The 23,782-nt window shown below is 49.4% G+C and overlaps 1 protein-coding gene across 1 annotated transcript; it reads left to right on the top strand.

Annotated features, from left to right (window-relative positions):
- Positions 1-12,187: 12,187 nt before the first annotated feature.
- JOSD1 (Josephin domain containing 1) lies at positions 12,188-23,155 on the top strand. Its single transcript, XM_043968491.1, is given in 7 exon segments — positions 12,188-12,338; positions 13,481-14,104; positions 14,106-14,169; positions 14,171-14,232; positions 20,234-20,362; positions 20,508-20,702; positions 21,113-23,155. Coding segments are annotated over 6 exon segments (606 nt in total). The 5' UTR covers positions 12,188-12,338; positions 13,481-14,048; the 3' UTR covers positions 21,213-23,155.
- Positions 23,156-23,782: the final 627 nt, after the last annotated feature.

Below are 23,782 nucleotides of genomic sequence, written 5' to 3'. Positions count from 1 at the left end.
ACTGCCGCCGCTGCCGCCGCCGGCCCTCCCGGCCCGCCCCGCGCCCCCTACATTTTGACTAATTTATGCAGGGTCCCCGCCCTCGTCGCCAGCCGGCGCCTTCTGCGCAGCCGCCGCTACCAAACCGGGGGTTTCTGCGCAGCTGCACTGTCTGGGGGAGGGAAGGGACGGGACCCTAGGGAGGGGTCAACTCATGAATAATCGAGCAGCAACCGAGCCTCCAATGGCGCCTCGGAGGCCGCGCGGGCTGCGGATGAACCATTAATACCCGAATCCCCCACAAAACAAATAACGATGGAAACGTCACACGCCTTTCCTTTGGGCCTTCAAGAACTGTCTTCCCCCACCCCCGCCCACTAACTAAGTTCGCCAATAGGAATGTAGGAGAATAGGATGGATGCGGCTTCCGTCCAATGCGGAGACGGAGTAAGTGTTTGGCATTAGGCCCGCCTTCGCACACTAAAAGCTTCGGAAAGTTGCCAACAAAATAAACAGTGGGGAAGCGGCGGGCCAATGGCTGCAGCGGACAACGGCCCCAACGCGCCTGGGCGGGCTCTCGTTTAAAGAGCGCTTACGTGCACTGGCGGCTGATGCCAAGCGCTCGTTTCTGGAGTTTGGGGCCAGATGCCAGGGCTGCCAGAGCCCAGGGCCTGGGCACATCGTAGGCGCCTAGTAAATACTTCTTGCCTTGGTGTAGGAAAGCATTGAAATAATGCTGCAACCCCGAGAAGGAGAGAATGACGTCTGCCCTGCGCTAGGGTCAGCTGGGGTTCATATCCCCCACTTCAGCTACTAACTATCCCAGTGTGACCTCGGGCATTAAGCACCTGCGGTGTGTCAAGCACTTCAGGGAGCAGAGATACAAAGTGCGACAATAACTCATTTGATCTTCACTAGAACCTATAGAGTCGTGGCGAAGGTCTTCTGGGCCCCCTAGGGCCCAGCCTGAACACGAAGTGATCCAGATGTATAAGGCAGCTTGCAGCCCTCAATCTTCAGAATTAGCCTCTATGCCTTAACCTTCCCTCCCTACCATATGAGACTGCAGGAGGCCAGGCTCCTCTTACCTGGAATAATAGAATTAAGTGTGTCCTCAGAGTCTCCCTGCTTCCACTCCTTCCTCTCTCCCAAAGCCCTAAATAATCATAATACACTAGAATTTATATAGGGACTTTAAGGTTTATGAAGCATTTCCGAATGTTATCTCATTGATCTTCACAAAAACCCCTGGGAGGAACGTGCTATTATCACAAGCATTTTTACTGGATGAGGAAACTGAAACAGAGGGGTAACTGACTTCACCCAAATCACACAGCGAGAAAGTGCCTTAGGTAGGACCTCACAGTTGGGCCTTCCCCAAATCCACAGCCAACAAACACTCTATCCCGGCCCTACCTAAATAGGAATTCTTTCATGTCCCTAAAAAGAGTCAGAGGTAGGGGCAGGTAAGTGAAGGAGGAGGGGAGCAGCTCCTGCCTCTGCAACCACTGAAGTGGGGGGGCTATGGAAGCAGGCCGTGGGTCTGGGTGAGAGACCTTGTCTCGAAGATCTCCTTTGGTTGGGAGAAGTTCACTCCTAAACCTGGCCTTCAGGTTCAGGTCTGGCTGACAGGTTAACAAGACTGAGTCATTGCACACCCACAAGTGCATGGCACCCTCACCATTTCAGCTGAATTGTGCCAGAAGCACATAAGTGCATCATCTGGTGAGCAGGACTCTTCAGGTGTGGTGACTCATGAGTGCCAGCCTCACCATCAGGGCCAAAGGGCACAGACTCCTCCCCAGCTGGCCTCTGATACCCCAGGAAGCCCTGGCAGTGCCCTCTGGGTCAATCAAGTCTCAAATCGAGTTTCCCAGCTTTGCAAGGAAAGGCCTGCTAGCCATGGCAGATCTCCCATCCACCCCACCCTGGAGGTGGGCTCCCTGGGACGAAGCCTCCATCACCCCCTTCCAGTCACGGCTCTGGCAGCAGCCCTGCTAGACAGATTTTCCTGAGGCACAGGCTTCATCATGTTACTGCCATGCTCAAAAGTCGTGAATGGCTCCCTGTCACTTATCTAAGCATGAACATGGAATAGGGTGGGATTCATGGCTGGAATGATCTTTCTCTCCCCCCCTACCACCAACCTTCCTTTCCATCAGGGCTGACCCTATCCATAAGTCATCTTAACTTCCTTTAACATTAAAAAATTTTTTTCTCGTGTACTCGTTATAATTTGTATTATATATCTTATTTCCCCCAAGACGATAAATCCCCTGAGGGCAGGGACTCTTAGAACAAAGGAACAGGCATCCTAGAGGTTCTTGAATTTAGAACTAACTTTCCCAGATTGCTATTTTTCTAAGAAATGCCTTTCTGCCTTTTTCCTTTTGAGGCAAGGGGGATACATTTGAACTCCTGACTCCAGAGTCAGTGCTCTATCTACTATAGCGCCACCTAAGGGCCCCCTTTCTGCCCCTTTTTTTTTTTTTTTAAGAAATCACAATTGTGAGTTAGACCCAGGATGGTCTGCTCTCTCCAACATCCAAGTGCAGAAGGCTTCATCAGAAAGGAAACAAACAACTGTAGAATCAAAGCACTCTATCCTGAAGCAGAGGTTCTGAACCTATTTCTGTCCTGGACCTGGAGACCTCTGGCTGTCAGTTGGGTGAGGCCAGTGGTCCCTGTCTCAGAGCACATTTGCAAGTGAATAAAATTATATCAGATTGCAACAGAAAACCAATTCTATTAAAATATAGTTATCAAAATGTTAAGAAAAGGAGGGTAATGGAACTCAGGTTAAAAACCTCTGCCTTAATTTGGAATTATGCCCAAATGGGCTTACTTAAAGCTGTGCATACCCTTTGTACCCAGCAATACCACTTTTGGGTCTTTTTCCCAAAGAGATCATAAAAAAGGGGGAAAGGACCCACATGTACAAAAATATTTACAGCTGTTCTTTTTGTGGTGGCAAGGAATTGGAAATTGAGAGGTTGCCCATCAATTGGGGAATGGCTGAACAAAATGTGGTATATGAATGTAATGGAATTCTATTGTGCTGTAAGAAATGATAAGCAGGAGGAGTTCAGAGAAACCTGGAAGGTCTTGCATGAACTGATGATGAATGAGATGAGCAGAACCAGAAGAACATTGTACACAGTATCATCTACATTATGTGCTGATCAACTGTGATAGACTAGATTCTTCTCACCAATACAGCGGTACAAGAAGTTCAAAGGACACATGATGGAAAAGGCTCTCCCCAAATCCAGAAAAAAAAAAAAAAGGAACTGTGGAATATGGATGCTGATTGGATCATACTATTTCTTTTGTTTTTGGTGCTGCTGTTGTTTTCTTTTTGAGGTTTTTCCTTTTTATGCTGATTCTTCTCGTATAACATGACTAATGCAGAAATGTGTTTGATGTTATTGTGTGTATGTGTGTGTGTGTGTGTATATATATATATATATATATATATATATATAACCTATATCAGATTGCCTGCTGTCTAGGGGAGGGGGGAGGGAGGGAAAGGAGGAAGATTTTAAATTGGAAATCTTATACAAACAGATGTTGAAAACTATCTCTGCATGTAATTGGAAAATAATAAAATACTTTTATTAAAAAACAAAAACCCTCTGCCTTAGAAAGTTTCCTTCTCCAAAAATGATGAGATGTTATTAAGCATCTTACAGAATCATTTATTCCAAAAAGAAGTGAAACTTGAAATGGGACTATCATGCCTCTAATCTTTTCCCCATTACAACTCTCCTTTTAATAAATAGATGTTAAAAAGGATATTCATGAATAGAGCACCAGCCCTGGAGTCAGGTTAGGACCTGAGTTCAAATCTGCCCTGAGACACTTACTAGCTGTGTGAACCTGGGGCAAATCACTTAACTCACATTGCCAAGAAAGAAAGGAAGGAAGGAAAAAGAAAGGAAGAAAGGAAAGAGAAAAAGAAAGGAAGTAAAGGAAGAAAGCGTGATCAGTGCTGAGTTGTAGCTTAACATTTTGGAAAGGAAATTCCCTTTGTGTCTTAATCTGCCTCCACCTTCTGTTAGGGCACCTGATAGTGGGTCCCAACTGCAGGCACTGGAAACCTCAAGACAACGCCCAGGCTGTTCTATGCTAGGCTGATGACCAATTTAGGCAGCACAGGGCTTAAGATAAAGTTGGTGCTCTTGACATATCACAGGATCGTGGAACAGCAGAATTGGGAAAGGACTAATCCATGAATCCTCTTAGGAGCCCTGGGAAGTGGGCATCCAGCCAGGATGACTAGGACTGTATTATCCCTCCTTTATCCTGCTAATCCCCCCCCCTTTTTTTGGACTAGCTCTATTTGTTTGAAAATTTTTGCTGACCAAGGCCTCATCTGTGTCCCTAAGCACACCTTGTGCACAGAGCCTTTCTTAGGGCCCAGCGCTAGTACATTCTCTCTCCAAACGACCTTTTACCTTTTCCTTATATAGTATGTATATATACTTAGAAGGTATATGTGGCTTCTCCGTTAGAGTGGAAGCTAATTCCAGGGATACTTCCTGATTCACTTTCCCGCACTTAGCAAAGTGCCTGGCACACAGTAGGCCACTTAAGAGATGTCTATTGTCTTGTCTACCTTGGTTTTAGTCTACTACAAATTCAGAGAGTATCATGTTAAATAGATGGCCTTGAAGAAAATTCAATAATTTTTCATTCCAGTTTTGAGTACTCTAAATAAGCATGTGAGCCTGAAAGAACAACTAAACTGAGGAATAATACATGAGGCTAAAGGGAAACAAATCATGGGAGGCTTTGAATATTTTGCTTTGTCTAGTTACACTCCACTGGATTCAAGATTTGTTTTAGGAAATTGTAGTGTGGTGTGGTTTTTTTGGTTTTATTTTTGGTCGTCGTTTATTTTTTTCAGGTTAATTCTTTTTTTTCTTTTATTTTTTTCCAGTTACATGTAAAGATTTTTTTGAGTTCCAAATTTTTTCTCCATCCTTCCTTCCCTCCCCCCTCTCAAGGCCAGCAAGCAATCTGATGTAGGTTATACCTTATAATCATGTTATACATATTTCCACATTAGTCATGTTGTGAGAGAAGAATCAGAACAAAAGGGAATAAAAACACGAGAGAATAAACAACACCAACAACAAAAGTGAAAATAGCGTGTAGCATATTTTGTATCGACCCTCACCTAACTTGGACTGTTGGGGGGTGGGGGGAGGAAGCTTCTCTACCTCCCCCTGTTTGCTCTAGGGATAACCCAGAGGGGTTGAGAAGTGTCTTTCTAGCATTATAGTTTGAGCCCCCACCGTGTGATCCCCCCCATTTGATTATTGGTTGAATAAATTAGTCAGACTTAATTACCTTTTAGAAATGAATCAAATCAAAAGTAGTAGTAGGTGCTTACCTTGTACCTGTACTGTGTTAAACAGAAGGGATTTAAAGAACTATATATCTGGATGTGAGGGCTGGTCCTGGAGTCAGGAAGACTCATCTTCCTGAGTTCAAATCTGATATCAACACTTCATAGCTGTGTGACCCTGGGCAAGTCACTTCTCCTGTTTGCCTTAGTTTCCTCATCTATAAAATAAGCTGAAGAGGAAATGGCAAATCCACCAAGAAAAGCCCAATAAAGAGTTATGGGAATCCAACACAACTGAAAAACAACTGAACAAAAAAATTACCTCTATCTTCATCTATATAAAGACAGATATTCTCTGTATCTATATCTTATTTGTATGGGATTGTTTTGCACTGCCATTAAGGGGACTTAATCTTAATGGTTAAGGGAAAGACTTCTGCATACGTGGAATTGAAGCTGAAGGAAGCTGAGAGACAGAGGTGAGGAGGGAGAGAATTTCAGGGACAGCCAGTGAAAATGCATAGAATTAGGAGATAGAGTTTCCGGTGCAGGGAAACAACGGAACCGATGTCACTGGATTTAGATTATGTGGAAAGGAGGATGAGGCCAGCTTGTGAAAAGCTTTAAAGCCCAAGAGAGGATTTTCTATTTGATTCTGGAGGTAATTAGGGAAGCCACTGGAGCACACTGAAAGGGGGGAGGGGAAGCGTTATTAATAATATTAATAATGGCTGAGAAGAGGATGGATTGGAGTGAGAAGAGGGCTTGTGGCTGGAGACTAACAGAGTTTTTTTCTAATAGTCCAGGTGTGAGGTGATGAGGGCCTGCCCCTGCAGGGGTGGCATATCAGAGGAGAGAAGGGGACACATGCCTAGAAATGTCATGAAGATAGAATCCACAGAAATTTGTGATTGATATGGCGGGGTGGGATAGTGTAAGAATTAGGAGCTGAGGATTGTCTCCAGGTTGTTGGGTGTACCTGACTATACCTGGGTAAATCATATCTGTTGTTATTCAATCATTTTCAGTTGAGTCTGACTCTCTATGACCCCATTTGGGGTTTTCTTGGCAATGATAGTAGAGTGTTTTGGCAATTCTTCTCTAGCTCATTTGACAGATGAGGAAACCTGAGGCACACAGGGTTAAGTGGACTTGCCCAGGGAAACACACCTAGAAAGTGTCTGAGGCCGGATTTGAACTCAGGAAAATGACTCTTTCTGACTCCAGGCCTGGCATTCCAGCCACTGTTGGGAACTAGGGCATACCTGGTGAACTATTTTTGTATAAGGAATCTTTCCTTGTCTTCCTTAATATGGAACCTTCCTTTGGTTATCTCCAATTTAACCCTGTCTTGATGTTCTTTGAAGATGGTTGTTTGCATGTTGTCTCTCCCAGTAGACTCTGAGTTCCTTGAGAACCGGGAATATGCCTTTTCCCTCTCTATCCCCAGGACTTCGTACAGCACCTGGTACATAGTAGGTGCTTATTAAAAGTTTCTTGCCTGGGAAATTGGTGGTGACCCCAACAGTAATGTAGAAGTTTAGATGAAAGGGGGGTTTGGGTGAAAAGATGAGTTCAGTTTGGGATATGTTAAATTTCAGATGTCCATCTGATATCCAGTACTTGATGTCTGGATAGGAAGTTGGGGAGAAAGGCTAGTGCTGAATAGATTTGAGAATCATTTGTATAGAAATGATCATTTAATCTGTAGACGCTGATGTGAAGTGAGTAGTTTAGAGGAAGAAGAGAAGGTTTAGAACTGAGTCTTGGGAGACACCCATGGTTAGCGGTTGAAGATCCAGGTATGAGCATAATAAACAATAATATAGAGAATTATGATGGTGGTGTAGTTGGTACGAAGCCATCCCCCCAAAGGGTGTGATCATCTTTCCTGAAAGAACTGTAGAAATATTTTTGATGACTAGGGCTAATTTGGGGGCTAAATCTGACTAGAGGACTAATCTCGGGACTTTTGACTATTTGGCTATCTGACTGCTATTAATTTAACGTGGGCCATTAATAAAGTTCCACCACACTGTTCCACTCCCAAATTGATAAGCAAAATATTAAGAAGCCTCTTAACTAAATAATCAAAGCAGAGTTTATTTATGAAATACTATTTAAAATTAAGAATACAGGGAAGGGGCAGCTAGGTGGCTCAGTGGATAGAGCACCGGCCCTGGAGTCAGGAGTACCTGAGTTCAAATCTGATCTCAGACACTTAACACTTACTAGCTGTGTGACCCTGGGCAAGTCACTTAACCCCAATTGCCTCACTAAAAAAAAAAAAAAAAGAATACAGGGAAATAAAATGTACAACCTGACTGCGTTACTATTCATCTCTTTCCCACGTGCTGAGCCTGGAACTTCTAATCTTGTCCGCCCAGTCTCTCTATCTTGTCCTTCGGCCTTTCCTCCTTGCTCTTAGTCCTTTAGCCTTCTCTTGTGTCCTTGTAGCCCCCCCATTTAGTCTTGTCTGCTGGTCTCTCTTGCTGTCTAACTCCCAGGTCTCTCTCTACATATATCCTTCTTATCTCCACTCAAATCTCGGGACTTCCTGCACCCCCACAAACCAAGCTAATCTGCCAGCCAGAGCTTTGGATGGGGCTGGGGCTGGGGGGGACGCTCAAGCATCACGTGCCTCAGCACAGGCTACCCCAGAGCCTGGCCTGGACGAGCCTAGGATTTCTCAGATACCTCCGCTGAGAGCAGAGGGAGCTGGGGGCTTTTTCTCCCCCAGCTGTCTGACCTGGTGTCTTGTACAGCCCACATGGCTTTTTGGCTCAGCTGAAGCAGAGGGGGAAGGGCACCAGCACCTCCCACACAGAAGAGACCCTGAGGGCCTAAGGCTTTCTAATCTCAGCCTAAAGGTAGGGTCCCCAAATCAAAATAAATTTCCACAGAACACAGAGTCCAGGGGAAGGGCAAAGGGTAATTCATTTGCTGCTGGAGATACTCTTGATGGAGTCCTCAAATGTTCCCCTTATGTACAGAGAAGCTTGGGTTCCCTACAGAACCTTGAATCTGCCTTCCGCATTCCTCAAGTCCATTCACAGTTCCTGAAGCAGATGATGCCAGCAGCCGGTGCTCTCCTGGGGAGTTTCTAGGATGCCAATGAAGTGTCCAAATTCTCTGCTCTTCCAAAGATGCATCCACTAGTCAAATAGGGGCTGGGGGTGTGAAAGGAAATCGAGGCTGAGGTTTTCTCCTCCCCAAGTGATTTCTCCTCAGGACTGTGTGAAGGCTTCCCTCAAAAGAAGTTTGGATCTTCCATTCCAACCGAGTTCCCTAGCTTTATGCAAAGATAAGGAGTGTATTCACCCCCTAGTTTACACCTTTGATGAACTAATTCATTCCTGGTGAGTTTGCACTTGATATTGGTATGGAAGGGAGGGAGTGACGGCAGCTTATCACACAATGAAAAGAGAAATCAGCTGGCCCAGTAATGAGTTTACCATTATGTGCCTAGATTGTTATTGGACTGTTACTTTTTACTACCTACTCCTTTGCAAGGTCAGAGGTGGGGGGCATAACATTCTCCTTCTGTGTACTTTTTCTGCATAATACATGATTCCAATGGCATGGGCAGTCATTCCACTAACACAGAACAGAACTGCTTCAAGACTTTAGGAGAGGGGCAGCTAGGTGGCACAGTGGATAAAGCACTGGCCTTGGATTCAGGAGGACCTGAATTCAAATCCAACCCCAGACACTTGAAACTTACAAGCTGAGTGATATTAGGCAAGTCACTTAACCCTCATTGCCCTGCAAAAAAAAAAAAAAAGACTTTAGGAGATTCTTCTCTTGTTTTAAGTTCATTCATTTTACACAGTTCATCTTAAGTCACAAATTTGAAAGAGCAGGAAATATAGTGTCAGAGGACCTGGGTTCAATCTCCTCACTGATTTTACTACCTGTGTGACCCAGAACAAGTGACTTAATCTCCCTGGGCCTGTTTCTATGTGTGTAAAATGAAGGGGGGGGGGGCTGGGCTAGTTGGCCTCTGAGACTGTTTCCAGCTATTAGAATGGAGCATTCTATGCATGACCTTGGGCAAGTCACTTCCACTTTCTGGGCCATGGTTTCCTCCTCTATAAAATGAGGGAGCTGGATGACATGGCCCTTTGAAGTCCCTTCCCAGATCCTTTCCAGGATCCAGCTTTCCAGCTGCCCTTGGTGGCTTTATGGTATTTGGGGAACCCTGATGAGTTGCCCCCATTAGGTGGTCCACCTTTCCAGGTGGGTAGAGCCAACCAGTTTGCATCCTCTGGCGTGGCCTTTAGAAACCAAAGGTCATCTCCCATATCACAAGGTAGTCCTAAGGATCATGAGGAAGCAGTCCTGAGTGGGATACTTCAGGGGAGCCAGGATCTCAGCCAGCAGACACTGGTCTTGATCTATGTGATTCTTGTCATCATTACCATCAATCCTCCAACCAGGCTGAAGCATCAACTTTGCTCTCTCACTGTCTGGGGATGCCAGCAATAGACCTCCTCTCTTCTTCCTCACCCTCACTTCATGAGTCGCCTACCTTGCTGGTGTCTTTTGTCCCACATCAAGCACACCAAGTCATCCTTGGCGACAGCAGCCTGCTCACCTGCCATTGTTCTTCTGGTCACCTAGCATTATGATTCCTTCCAGATGGGAGTATCACGTAACTCATGGCCCTAGAGCATCACCAGAGAAGACTGCATTAAAAAGATGAGCTTTGGGGCAGCTAGGTAGCACAGTGGATAGACGCACCGGCCTGGAGTCTGGAGGACCTGAGTTCAAATTCGACCTCAGACCTTAACACTTACTAGCTGTGTGACCCTGGGCAAGTCACTTAACCTCAATTGCTCACTAAAAAAAAAAAAAAAAAGATGAGCTTTGGCAGCTTGGATCATGAAAATGACTGAGGACTAGCTCACCAGACTGCCAATAGGCATGGCATGACCTGCAACATGTGAACCTCACTTTCATGCTACTTTTCCCACTTGAAAAAATAGGTGACTATGTTCAGTCTTCAAAAATGTCAAATAAGTACTCTGAGATCAGAGGGTGAAGCAGACCCACACAAGATGGCAATATGGTGATAACAAGAAGCCAGATCCTGAAACATATCTTTAGAAGAAGAAACAAGTTTCTCCAGAGGGAGAAATGGAAGAGGTGGAAGAGATTGAAATGCCCCACCCTTCTCCCCAGCTTATTTTAACTAACCACAGAATGGTCTGAACATTCAGGAAACAGTGAGGAGGGTTGGGGAAACTGGCATTCCAGAATCCGAGTTGCTGAGGACTTCAGACGCCCTCCCCTGAATGTCATCCCCAGGTGTGACAACACGCCACACAAGGTCTTATGCAGCTGGAGACTCAAGCTCTACTGAGCTAGGGAACTTGACTACCTCCCATTCCACTACCAGGGACAGCTCCTCCACTTACCTCAGAATCCAAACTTCACTGTGCCTATTCATACGGTCATGGACCCAGAGCTTACGGGACCTTATGACCTTTTAGGCCAGGGGCAAACCCTTAGAGGTGGGGCTAATTTGCCCCAGGGCCACATGGCTAGAGAACTGCCAAGCCAGGAAGAGATCCCAGCTCCAATGGCTCTCTCCATTAAACCATACTGCCTCCATGAAGAAATAAAGTCTACCAGGTCCTGTATTGATCTGAGGGAAGCCTGAACACCCTCTCTCTGTCTGGTAACAATTTCTACCCATTGCTCCTTATTCCACCCTCTGGGGCCAAGCAGAACCCCACTTTTTAGACAGTAGCCTTCAGCCTGAAGATGTCTCTACCGGGTCCTGGACAGGACCACTATATTCACGGAAGGCTCAGCCATGCTCACTTCACTCATTCCCAAGATTTGTCCACTTTTTCCTCAGGTGTCAATACCCTCCTCTCCTTTTCTAGTTCCTTTTTTTTTTTTTTAAAGTGAGGGCAATTGGGGTTAAGTGACTTGCCCAGGTCACACAGCTAGTAAGTGTTAAGTGTCTGAGGCTGGATTTGAACTCGGTTATTCCTGACTCCAGGGCCGGTGCTCTATCCACTATGCACCTAGCTGCCCCCGTCTAGTTCCTTTTTTTAAATTGTCTTTCCCCACTAGAATATAAGCTCTTTGAGGGTAGGGCTGTCTTTGCTTTCCTTGGTATCTTAGCATAATAGGGAGACGGTGAGAGAGAAGAGGTGGAGAGGAGGAGAGAGGAGAGGAGGGTGGACCAAGGACAGAAGAGGAGAAAAGAAAAAAGGAGGAGGGGGAAGGAGAAGGAAGAGGAAGAGAGAGGAGGAAAGGAAGAGATAGAGGAGAAGGGGGGAAGGGAGGAAGACGGAGAGGAGACAGCAGGTGGGGGAGGAGGAGGAAAGACAAGGGAGAGAAGAGAAGAGGTAGGGAAGGAGGAGGGAGAAGAAAGAGGGAGAGAGAGGGAAGGAAGAAATAGGAGAGGAGGAGGAGGAAGGACTAGGAAAAGAAGAGGAGAAAAGGTAGGGAAGGAGGGTACAGGAGAGAAGAGAGAGGAGGGGGAAGGGCCAGGTATGGAGGATACAGCATGTGGGGAGGAGGAAGAAGGAGAGGTGGGGGAACAGAGGATAGGAGAGGAGGAAGGAGGAGGGAGAGAAAGGGATGGGGGAGAGAAGAGAGGGAGGGGACGGACGGACTCTGCGAAGCTTCCTACTTCCTTCTCCCCCCCCCCCGCTACGCTGACGCTGACGCTGACGCCGAACGTCTCACGCGCGCGCCCGCCGTTGTCGCTGAGGAACGAGTAGTGCTGCGTTGACGTGACGTGACTGTGACGCGCAGCGCAGTCTGGGGAAGGCGGGGCTAAGGGGCGGGGCTTGAGGCCGACGAGCGAAGGGAGAGGGCGTTTCCGGAGCACGCGCCCGCCGGGCGAGGGCCGGTGACGTCGAGCACGGGAACGCGCGCGCGCCCCCAGGGCTCGCTTCCCTGCTCCTGCTCCTGCTCCTCCTCCTCCCCACCCACCCCCCCCCCGCCGGTGCCGAGGTCGGGTCCGAGTCTGGCTGCTGAGGTGAGTGTGGGGACGCGGGCTGGAGTAGAAGGAGAACCCCCTCCAGGCTTCTGCACTCCCCAGAACCGAGCTGGAGGGGACGAGAGGCTTTGGAGAGGAAGGGGCTGACTGCTAGGGAATCCCTCTTACAGAGCTCGTGGGGGCGCTGAGGAATGGAGGATCCCCCTCTCCGGTCTCGTGGGAGACTCAGGACAAGGGATCCCCCTCCGAGGGTCACAGGGGACTAGGATTGAGGGGATACTCTGAGGACTTCATGGGGGGCTCAGAATGAGGGGATCCCTCTCTGAGGGCTTATGGGGCTCTCCCTCTGAGAGTTGGGGGTGGGCCTAAGGAACGAGAGGAATCCCCCTTTTGAGGGCTCATGGGGGGAGGACGGGGGGAATCTCCCCTTACAGGGGTTCGTGGTGGGGCGGGAGGATGAGGGAATCACCCCTCAGGGGGCTCAGCTGGGAGCCGAGATCCGGTGGATCCCCCGCTTAGAGGGGCTCAGGTGGGGAGGGGGCTGAGGACAAGGGCAACCCCCAACTGCTCCCCCAGCTTCCCTTGGAGGGTCTTATGTAACGTACTCTGGGGAATCCCCTCCAGATTGTGTGCACCTTAGAGTTGCTGAGTTATTTAGGGCATCCAGGAGAGAAGGGAATCCCTGCCCCCCCCCCCAGCCTGGCCCCCTCCAGCTGCCCCTGGGTGGTTTTATGCTATTTGGGGAACCCTGATGAGTCACCCCCATTAGGTGGTCCCCCAACCTGTTCCCTTGGGGCAGGGCCGGTGAGGGCTCTGAGCTAAATGCTCCCTCCCTTGGAGGGGTCTCAAACCCATGGCAGGGTCCCAGGACCTTGGGGGTGAGAAGGATTTCTTCGGCCCCCACCTGGCCCATCCCCCTGTCCCTTTGGAGGGTCTTACCCCTGCTTTACTGTGGGGACCCTGGGCCCTAGGGATCTCTCCTTGTGCATAAAACCCTGCCCTGGGGGCAGGGTTTGGGGGTTTGTCCAGTTCTCCCTGCTCTCCCACTTCCCCCGCCTGGCTTCCTCCCCCACCTCATCCCTTCCCTACCCAGGCGTCTGGCCCTGCTTGCTGGCTTCTGGTCATTTGCAAGCAACTTGTTGTGGCCAGGATGCTGATTGGAGTTGTTCTCTCTTCCGCAGGCCCTAGGAGGAGCCCTGAGGAGTGCATTGGCCACCTCTGCAGCGCTGCCCTCTTCCACCTTGGCATGTGTTGGGCAGCATCTTGCAGCTCCCAAAGGGATGGAGCCCTGCCCCCAAAGGCAGGGGTGTGGGTCCCTGAGGCCCTGGGATTCCACCTGCTAGCCTGGCCTTTCCTCCCTTTCCGATTCAGTCTGCCTAAGGAGATGGAAGAAAAAGAGAGATGTGAGCAAGCCCCCTCGGCAGGCTTCAATTAAAGTTCACTCATTCTCAGAAGTCCGGAAGAAAGGGACGATGGTCTTGGGTTTTTGCTCTTTTTTTGGGTACCCAGCACTTTAGCAGCAGAGATGAGCAAATAAACTGAGGCTTAAAGAATTTTCCTACTGAAAACAGGCTTTTGGGGGGAGGTTTTTGTTCCTGCTGCTGTTGCTAGCCTCTACCCTGAGGGAGAATCATGGCCCCCTAGAGACTGAGGTGAACCCCACAACCCCAGGCCCAGGAGGCTGCATTCTTCCTCGGAGGGGAAGGGTGGGGAGCTTCTGAGGCCACCTCTTTAGGGAAAATTAAAAACATGAGGTGCATGCCATGGAGAGGTGACAAGACCAAATCAGAATCGCTGGAGTTGCCCAGCCAGCACCCCTCAGATCTACCATGAGAAGCAGCGGCGGGAGCTGTGTGCCCTCCATGCGCTCAAACAACGTCTTCCAAGACAGCAATGCTTTCACTCGGGAAACACTACAGGAGATTTTTCAGAGGTAGGAGAATTACTTTCCCACCCGGGGTTCTTGTGCCCAGGATGCTTGGGACTTCTCCCTCCCTTGGCGGGAGGGAAGGGAGTGAAGCTGTCCTGAATTTCTGTAAGCTCGCACCCGCCCCTAGGAGTGACCCTCCCTGCCAGACAGCAGACTGAAAGCCTTGGGGATGGAGCTTGGCCCTTTCGAGTTCCTGTTTTTGTGTGTTTCCAAAGTTGTGAGGATTATTTCTGCAGTTTCTGGATGGACCCCAAGCAACCCTGGCTGGGAGCCTGTCAGACCTTCCCAACTAGAAGGAGCTGGCCTGCCTGGGACTCAGCCGAGAGGAAACTTAGGGATCCTCTGGATGGGATGGCCCCACCCAGAATGGGGAGGCCGGGACCTTCTCCCGAGTTAGGAATGCTGAGCTCCAGCTAGGAAGAAACACCTTTCCCGCCAGGGATGGAGCTTTGAAAGCAGCATCGCTTTTCTCTTGAGGCTCTTAATCTCGGTGTGCCAGCTAAGTTTTAATGAGAATGATTACTTTCTATGGCAATAATAACTTTATTTGTAGTGATGCACAGACAGGGACCTCGTTGGCCTATATCAATGGCTGTTATCTGCCATTTCCTTCCATTTAGGAATTGAGGCACATCATCACATTACGTGGAACAGGTGAGAGGAGGACTTAGCCTCCTCCCTGTCCATGGGGGTGGCTGGTGTCCCCAAGCACTTCCTGATCCAAGCCATTCTTGCCCAGGTGGAGAAAAGAAAGAGCCGAGCTACCTATGCCACTGACCTTTTACTTGGCCCCAGGGAGGGACTTCAAACCGTACCACTTACTGCCTCTTCCCCTCCAGCTGTTAGCGGGAGGAAGGCTAGCCATGAGCCCATTTCCTGTAACTGGAAGAAGAGAATGCTTCATGTCCACTTGGCAGGGCAGTGTGAGGGGCTCCAGAGATGGCTAAGACCTAGTCTCCAGACTGCTCTGAACTAGGCAGGATGCTTTGGGCTTTGCTGAATGAAGCCTGCTGAAGGCGGGGGATTCTCTTTATGGGAGTTGTGTGGGTTGGGGGGACAGCAAGTGGAGGGTTCAGGTAAGGGAGCAGGGTGAAATGAGGCTGGAGCCAGAAGCCAGCAGGCCTCACCTGATAGGCAGTGGGAGCCCTTGACCAAGTAGGATAGAAAAGAGGAGCTGTGCTTACCAAATTCCTTTGAAGTCATCAGCCAGGTATTTATTTTCTTAGCAGTTGCACATGTGCTAACTGTAATCCTAGAAGACCCGAACTGAATCCTGCCTCGGATACCTAGGAACTGGATGTCCCTGAGCTAGTCACTTTAACCTCTGCCTTCCTGGTGATAAGAATAGTGCCAGCCCTTCCAGAGCTGTTGTGAGGCTCAAATGAGACAGTAAAATGGAAAGTGCTATATAAAAAGTAGCTATTGTCTTCATTCCTTATTAGTATAAACCAGCCAGAAGGAGTTGTCTGGAAACAAGTAGGGTTTACATCTAAGGAACCATTAAATTCAGCCACCCCAAAGCTCTATGGGAAGGAAGATGGACAGAGGGTGGACTTGGGGTGTCAGAGAAGTGTGATTAGACCTGTTGATTGAAATGAGTTGGGAAGGCATTGGCAGCAGCACCAGCAACATAAGGGGCTTTGGAGAAGTTCAGCTAACGAGGCATATGTGAGGGCTGAAGGGAAGATGCCTTTGGAGGCAGGTGGTGAGAGGACTTGACAGATGCTCCCAAGTCCCTGGGAGCAGTGAGCTCCTTTGTCCTTTCTGCCGCCCTGGATCAAAGTCACCATCGTTGATTGGCAGCATCCGGAGTCAAGACCAGGGGCAGCTTTGCCTCTTAGCAGTCACCGAGCCTCCACTGGCCTCCATTCCTGGGTCTCCATCTGGTCAGTGCGGGTCAGGACCAGCAGGTCTGGGCACTTCTTTCCAAGGCCAGCATAGAGCAGCAAATCCGTGCTGATGTGATGGGGAAAGTACCACTAAGGCCCTTGTCCACGGCGCCCAGGTTGGGCATAGACTGGGCATCCTGACTGCCCAGGGAGGGAGGGTCAGGAGTCAGAGCTCTAGAGGCAGAAGGGACCCACCCCAGGGGCCACTGATTCCAACACTTTCTTTTTTTTTTTTATAAGTATTTTTTAATTAAGGTCTCTCTTTTCTTTTGGTTTCTTTTTTCTTTTTTTGTGGGGCAATGAGGGCTAAGTGACTTGCCCAGGATCATACAGCTAGTAAGTGTCAAGTGTCTGAGGCTGGATTTGAACTCAGGTCCTCCTGACTCCAGGGCCAGTCAACACTTTCATTTTTACAAAGGGGAAAACCAAGGTCCAGGGAGAAGGGGCTTGGAAGGCAGTGGATACTTGTGGACCTGAAGAGAGCAGGGAGACTGGCCCCACCCCCTCGCATTAAAGAGGCAGACACTGAGACCAAGAGAGGTATGGTGACAGGCCAAGGATCCTGGGGTGGAGGCCATTGGGTCCAGCCACTTCATGGTACAGGTGCAGAGATAGGCATGGGGAGCATAGGTGACTCCCAGATGAACCCCGGTCTTCAAGGCTGCTTCCCGCTGCCTTTCTTCCTCAACCCTTCTCAGGATCTCCTTAGTTACAGGCCACAGAGTGAACTGAGGGTAAAAGCCTCCTTAATGGGGCCCTTGAGGTGGGTTTGGTGCCAGACTCCCTGGTCCCTGCCCTTAGCCAGCTGGATTCTTCCATGAGGCCAAGTCGGACGGGCAGAATGACCCCGAGGGGAAGGCGAGGACTTGCTGGGTTCTCCTGCAGAGGAGTATGCATGCACCTCCTGAGTGCTGGTCACCATGGGGTTTTCTCTTGACAACAGAGAGCTGTTTAATCCTCCTGAAACAGTGGAGAATTTGATCCCGAGCAGGAGGAGTACTTGGCCACTAGGCATGTGGAGAAGGAACTCTGCCTTGTTTCCTAGGACCTGGGTTTGTATGCCCACACACCCGCTGGGCTGTGGGCTAAGCCCAGGGGGAGGCGGCCCTAAGGAATGCAGAGCAGTTAATGCAGCAGGAGGGTTTTGTCTGGGCCCACTTATCCTTCCAGGCATGAGACTGAAGGTGCTTCCGCTCAGCCTCGATTAATCACAGATACCAATCTGAGGGTCTTAGGGCTTCTACGGGAGCAGAGTCCCTGCCCTGCAGGAAACATGGGAGACAAATTATGTGACACATAATCAAGTGTCAGATTGTGTGATATCATCTGTTGGTGCAGTGAGAATTCCTAATCGGGAAAGGTGAGCTTGAGAGAGATCAGCACTAGGACAGGTGAGGAGGTGGACCCCAGTGATGGGGGCGGAGGTGAGCATGGGATTTGTGGGTGAGAAATAAGGAGGCAAAAGGGCCTGGAAGAGCAGGCTGAAGTTGTGAATCCACAAAGTAATGAGGCATTCGTGCCTAAAACACTGGCCTCCCAATGGGATGGCCCCACCAAGAGGCAGCCAGGCAGTCCAAAAGGCCTTGGGTCACATCAGGCCTTGACTCTGGTGGGCTGCAAGTCATTTCCCTCTCTCAGCTCCATCCCCCTCAGAAGCTGCTCAAAGAATTGTTTTTGGCTACCCATGCTGGGCTCTGCTTAAATGTCAAGAGGAGAAACCGATGGTCCTCCCCCATTTACTCCCTGGGCCTTCCATGTCCTGCCCAGAATGTATTCACTCCTCATTCCTGTTGGACTCTCCAGCTTTATCTTCCTTGAGGAAGTCAGCTCCCTCCTTCTTTATTTGTCATTCAATCAGGAAGCCTTCCTCTATCCTTCGGGGGTCAGCTCTGTTCCCTCCTCACGTCACCTTGTATTCACTTATCTGGGCACCTGTGGGATCCCCCTAGCAGGGCAGATAGTTTCTCATGTTTGTCCACTGCCTTGCATATAAATTATTTTGGGCTCAATTAAAGTTGTTTTGGGAAGATTAATCTGGAAGCAATATACATAGGGTGGCCTTAGACCCACATATGGAGGAAGAGCACACACTGTGGGCCGAAGCTACAGGAATGGAGAAGGGACAGTTAACAGCATATGGGAAATAATGGGAGACTCAAAAGTGACAAGATTTTTGAACCTGTGGACTGCTGAGAGCAGAGCCATCCAACAGGCAGACTTCTTTGTGCTCAGTGTCCTAAATTAACACCCATCGAGAATATAGAGGGCCTATCGTTGACTCTGTGACCCCACCATTGTTTGAGAAGGGGAGGGACAGGGTCAGACCAGTGCTTAAGGGTGGAGAGGAGTGGGCAGAGGCTGTAGGCAAGATCAAAGACTTTGGCAGTGGTGCAGACCTGAGGGGAAGGGGAAGCCAACAGCTCTGGAGCCTAGAGGGGCTGAGCTGAGCCAGGAGGGGTGTGGGTATCGAGAATTTAGAGAGGCAGAAGAGGAAGGAGGCATCCTTTGGGATGTATTCACAGGGGAGTGGAATGTATCGGGAAGGAAGGGAGCCTGTTTGGGAAGCCAGGCTGGCAGCAGAACCTCCTCTTGAGGGAACACTGGAGGCAAGCAGGAAGGTGGGTGAGAGAGCCTCCTGGCAGAGGGCATCGAATGCCAGACAGACACAGTTTGGCCTGTCCATCTTTAGCGACTCTGTAAGGAGAAAGTACCTTCCATTTAGATTCCGAGGTAAGGAAGGAGTTACTGCTGCGAGCCAGAAAGAGAAAAGAGAAAGCAAAGTGGGGGGAGGGATGCAGTTGATGGCTGTAGCACCCTCCCCGCTAAGGAGAGAGAGCGTCATGGCATCTTTGCCAAGACATGGGGCTGCTGGCAGGTCCCACTCTACCAGCTACAAATGAGATGAGAGCTTGGGGGGTAAACTTGAGTAAGGGAGTGACACAATAAAAGCAGTATCAGTATCTGTCCCATTGGAGGTAGAAGTGTGATTGAAGAAACAGGGCTTGGATAGTTTAACCTGCTACATTCATCATTTTGACTAGACTACCTGAATGGGCATACAGTTGAGGGACCCGTGATTTTACTAGTGGAGGAATAAGGCCAGTCACTCGTATACCTTAGGAAACACTTAATGGCTTTCTGGCTGAAAAAAAAATTTGTCCTTTGGTGACCAGCCTACTCAGCTTAGCAAGGCTAGTCCATGGTAGGATGGGCAGGCCCACACCTCAAGCCTTTTCAGTTCAGAGTAGGACCTACCTGACCACATACCTTTCTGGTGGGGCCTTCCCAAATCCAGGGTCCAGACACTGAAGTCTGAGGGGATGACTTAGCTCAGAAGTGTAGCCAAATGTCACAGGAAAACCCAAACACTTAGAATATGTGGAACCACAGAGAGCAATGATGAAAACGCCCACTCCAATTTGCTCCTCTCAACTCACAATGAGTCTTGTCCCTTGTATGGGGTGGGCTAATGGGTGGCGTCTGGCGAGCCATCCTGGGGGACAGGGAATTCCTTAAATCTGGGTCATCCGGGGAAAATGTGCCCCTCTTCCTATAGGTGGAATTTCCTGGCTGTGACACAAAAGAGAAGCCATCTCTAAAATACCTCCAGCCAGGGGGTAGCTAAGTGGCACAGTGGATAAAGCACCGGTCCTGGATTCAAGAGGACCCGAGTTCAAATCTGCCCTCAGACACTTGACACTGGCTGTGTGACCCTGGGCAAGTCACTTAACTCTCATTGCCCTGCAAATAAAATATAATAAAATACCTCCAGCCAGATCACTAAATACTTTATGGGATTTAGTTCTGCTGCACTTGGAAACAGACAGGTACAATTATGAAAGGTAATGGTCAGGAAACAAATGTAGGTTGTGTAAGACATCCTCTTAATGTCCCGGGGTAGCATTGGGCAAGAGGCCATATAGCATGGCAAAGGTGCTAGACTGGGCATCAGAGGCACTCGTCCAGGCTCTCTTGCCCTTCAATCTGATTGTATCGACCAGTATGAGAGAAAGGAGTCATTGAATTGTCTCCATTAAATGCCACCTGAGCACACCTAGGGGGCACAGAGGCCCTCCAGAACCCAAGAGTGAGTCCATCTCCCTCCATGTTTGCAGGCTGTCTCCAAACACCATGGTGACACCCCACAAGAAGAGCATGCTGGGAAATGGGAACTATGATGTGAATGTGATCATGGCAGCTCTGCAGACCAAAGGCTATGAAGCAGTTTGGTGGGACAAGCGAAGGTAACTAAAACCAGAGTTCTGGCAAGGTCACTCTTCTGCCTTACCACTGACGGCAGGAGTGGGAGGTGGATGGTTTTGGCCTCTCTGGTGCAGTGGCCTGGGGGAAACGGCTGTTTCCCAGCTTTGCTTCATTTCTTTTTCTCAGGGACGTCAGTGTCATTGCCCTCTCCAACGTCATGGGCTTCATCATGAATCTCCCCTCCAGCCTCTGCTGGGGACCGCTGAAGCTTCCACTCAAAAGGCAGCATTGGATCTGCGTCCGGGAGGTGGGAGGCACCTACTACAACCTTGACTCCAAGCTCAAGGTGCCCGAGTGGATTGGAGGCGAGAGTGAGCTCAGGTGGGTCATCTTGTTGCTTTGGGGGAGAAGCTGCTCTCCACTGTGGGGGCACTGCCCAAGGAGGGACAAGGCTGGAGTTACCGTGCCCTCCTTAGCTCCATTCTCCTAACTTTCCAGAAGTCCATAGGAATAACTTCGGAGACTCGTGAAGACTAGAATCTCCTCCCCACAGAAAGCCATACATAGTGTTGCCAGTGGTTGTGATGCGTTAACGTTGGGCATAAATTTCCCCATTACAAACCAAATAGGCATGACGCCAGCCAGCTGATGACCCTCCCCAAGCACAGCCTGCCAAGGGCAGAGCAGTTAGGGCTCCCAAGGGCACGCCAGAGTCCCAGTTGTAGGGAATGCATCGCTCTGAGGCTGAAGTCTGCCATCACTTCTTTCATTAGTTTGCCTTCTTCCCACAGGAAATTTTTGAAACATCAGCTCCAAGGAAAGAATTGTGAGCTGCTGCTCGTCGTGCCAGAGGAGGTGGAGGCCCACCAGAGTTGGAGGGCAGATGTATAATCCAGCTCTGCCCTTCTTTCCCTCTCCTCCTCCCACCTTGCCTTCCCCCTCCTCCCCAGGCCTTCCTTGTGTCGCGGCCTGTGTCACCACAGGTTTCTCTCTCTCTCTCTTCTGCCCCCACATCTTGGTGGGTTTGTTCTTCCAGACTTGACAACGCGATAAGTCAGCTGGGGGGATGACCACTTGTTCCTGGAGAAGGAAGGGAGGATGTGGTCCAAGTCCCCTCAGGCTTGCTCTCAGAGCAGAGGAGAAAGGGTAGTCCTAAGATGACTCTCCTTCCTTGTGGAGGTCACACATTGGACTGGACACAACCGTTGCTGGAGTTAACCACCCCGCTGCCCCTGATTTGGAGATGCTGCCTCCACTTTCCCTTTCCTGTCAAACTAATGGGTCTGAAGATACTCTGAAGCCCAGGTGACTGGCTTGGAGGGCCTAAAGTATAGGGGTCTCTCAGGAAATCATCTCCATCACCTTACTTAGCAATGGTACAGCATGCTGAAGGATTCCAACCCTCTGCCCACCTTCGCTGAGAGTTTATCTCTAAAGCAAAGTGTTTTCAAAAGGAAAGTTTCTTGAAATTGGGTGTGGGTTGAATTCTGCCATGTTTAGGAGGGGTTAAGGGTGGAGTAGCTACACATACACTAAGTGAGGGTGTGACCTGACCTTGGGGGGCTTCTTTTAGGAAGTCCCCACCCTTTCACTACATTGAGTAGGAGTTTCAGGGGGAGGGAAGTGGACGTGTTCAACTTTATCCCCAAATGAGAGTAGGTTGAGAACAGACTTTTATAAAGGACTGGAATAGCATGGAAGGTGTCGGGAGCCGGCAGAAGGACTAGGAGCGGAGGCAGCTCCAAGAGCCAGAGCCCTCAAACTGGGCGGCGCAAGCTTCATGGGATGTGGCCTTTGACAAGTTAGCTCAGGAATGACCTTTAGCCGTCAGCTGACGGTCTTTTTCAGGTGGCCACTTTATAACTCTGGAAGATGAAAGAGCAGAAGGCAGGTGATGGTCATCAGGCTCCCCTGACCACAGGCATCCAAGCACAGTTGTGGCTACCTTAGAAATGAAAGCACAGGAGCGGCCTGTTTGGCTGTTACTGGTGATGGTGCTGGCAGGTGAGAGTGCCAGCCACACTGGGCAGACTTCTCTCCAGCAGCAGAACTAGGACCATAAGCGAGCAGGCCCGCTTGGCCTGAGCCATCAGTAGCTTTCTCCCACCTGTGACTGGAGCGCATGTTTACACCAGCACTCTTCTGCACACTTACCTACAATCCAACAAGGCCATTTTTTATGCTGAACGATGGCGGCCAGAAAGCAGTTCCTGCATCGTACCCTCCCAGCACCTGGCCGCAACGTCTCCTGCACCGTTTCCCACACTCGACCTGCTGCTTGGCCCCTCAAGGAGCTCTTTACCCCTGCACGATGACATTCCATTCACCACCACCAGCCAGATCCAGCCAACTTTGGTGGGCCTGTAGGAGGAGCTCTGTCCATGACAGCCAGCCATTTTCTGGGAAGGAACTTGCTTAGATTCACGAGGATGGCACAAGAGGCCTCATGCACATGGAGTACACAAGCCAATGGAATATGCAAAGACGCTTTACAAACATTTCAGGGCTGGTTTCTCTGTTCATATCCAACTCTGGTGCTCAGGAACAGGGACCCATGCTGATGCCCAAGGGCATGGAGACCCCTATCCCTACAAGGAAGGGGGTCCCCCAGCCCTATTGCCCATCAGTGGGCAACCCTAGGCTGTTTATTTTTCTTGCTTCCCTTCCTCCCTTTTGTTGGCCTTGTGCTGGGTTTGTTTACAGAGGATGTATTTTGTTTAAACCAAATATTAAAAAAAATGGAATTTCTCCATATATAAATCCCATTACTCGTCTGTCTGCCTGAGTTCTGTAATTAAGTATGTAAAAGGAAAAAAAATAAATCCTTTTCTTTATCATGTTGTTGACTTCTTATAAAGGGGTTACTCCTCAGGAGTAGCACAGGTCTTCCTCATGGCCCATTTTAGGTCAAGTTAGCTCACTTAGATTCATTTTTCAGAAACAAATCTATTGTGACATAGGCCTAGGTGGTGATGCGTATCCTCAAGGATCTAAGTCTTTGTAGGGCAGGGATCTCAGGCCTCCCAAACCATCCTCCTAGAGGGTCTTGGTGAAGCTGTGATTTCTTGGGGGCAAATCCTGTGACCTTTTTGCCACCCTTTGCTAGAGCAAAGGGAAAAAAGACCGGTGGCAAACCCTGAGAGCTGCCTCTCCCTCCTTCACTGGAGTGGTCCTTAGAAGGCTTTCCTCCTAACTTTTTAAGTGCTGCCAGAATGGTCCCCACCCTCTCCTTGCCCCTCCCCCTACAAGTTCACATACAAAATAGAGCCAATAGTTGATGAACTTACTTGGTTACTTACCCTCTGCAAATGGCTTTTGAGAAGGCCGGCAAGGTCGGCGGGCCCTGGAGAGCCCCAGATGGAACCCCCTGCTAGCCCCGACCCAATGCACAGTGAATCTAGGCCACCTTCTGGGTGAGATTCTTAGCCAGTACTGGGAAGCATGGAACACAGGGCCTGGAC

This window comes from Dromiciops gliroides, chromosome 5 (genome assembly GCF_019393635.1).
Source record: "Dromiciops gliroides isolate mDroGli1 chromosome 5, mDroGli1.pri, whole genome shotgun sequence".
In the NCBI taxonomy this organism is placed as follows: Eukaryota; Metazoa; Chordata; class Mammalia; order Microbiotheria; family Microbiotheriidae; genus Dromiciops; species Dromiciops gliroides.
This window is presented reverse-complemented; position numbering and strand designations above follow the sequence as displayed.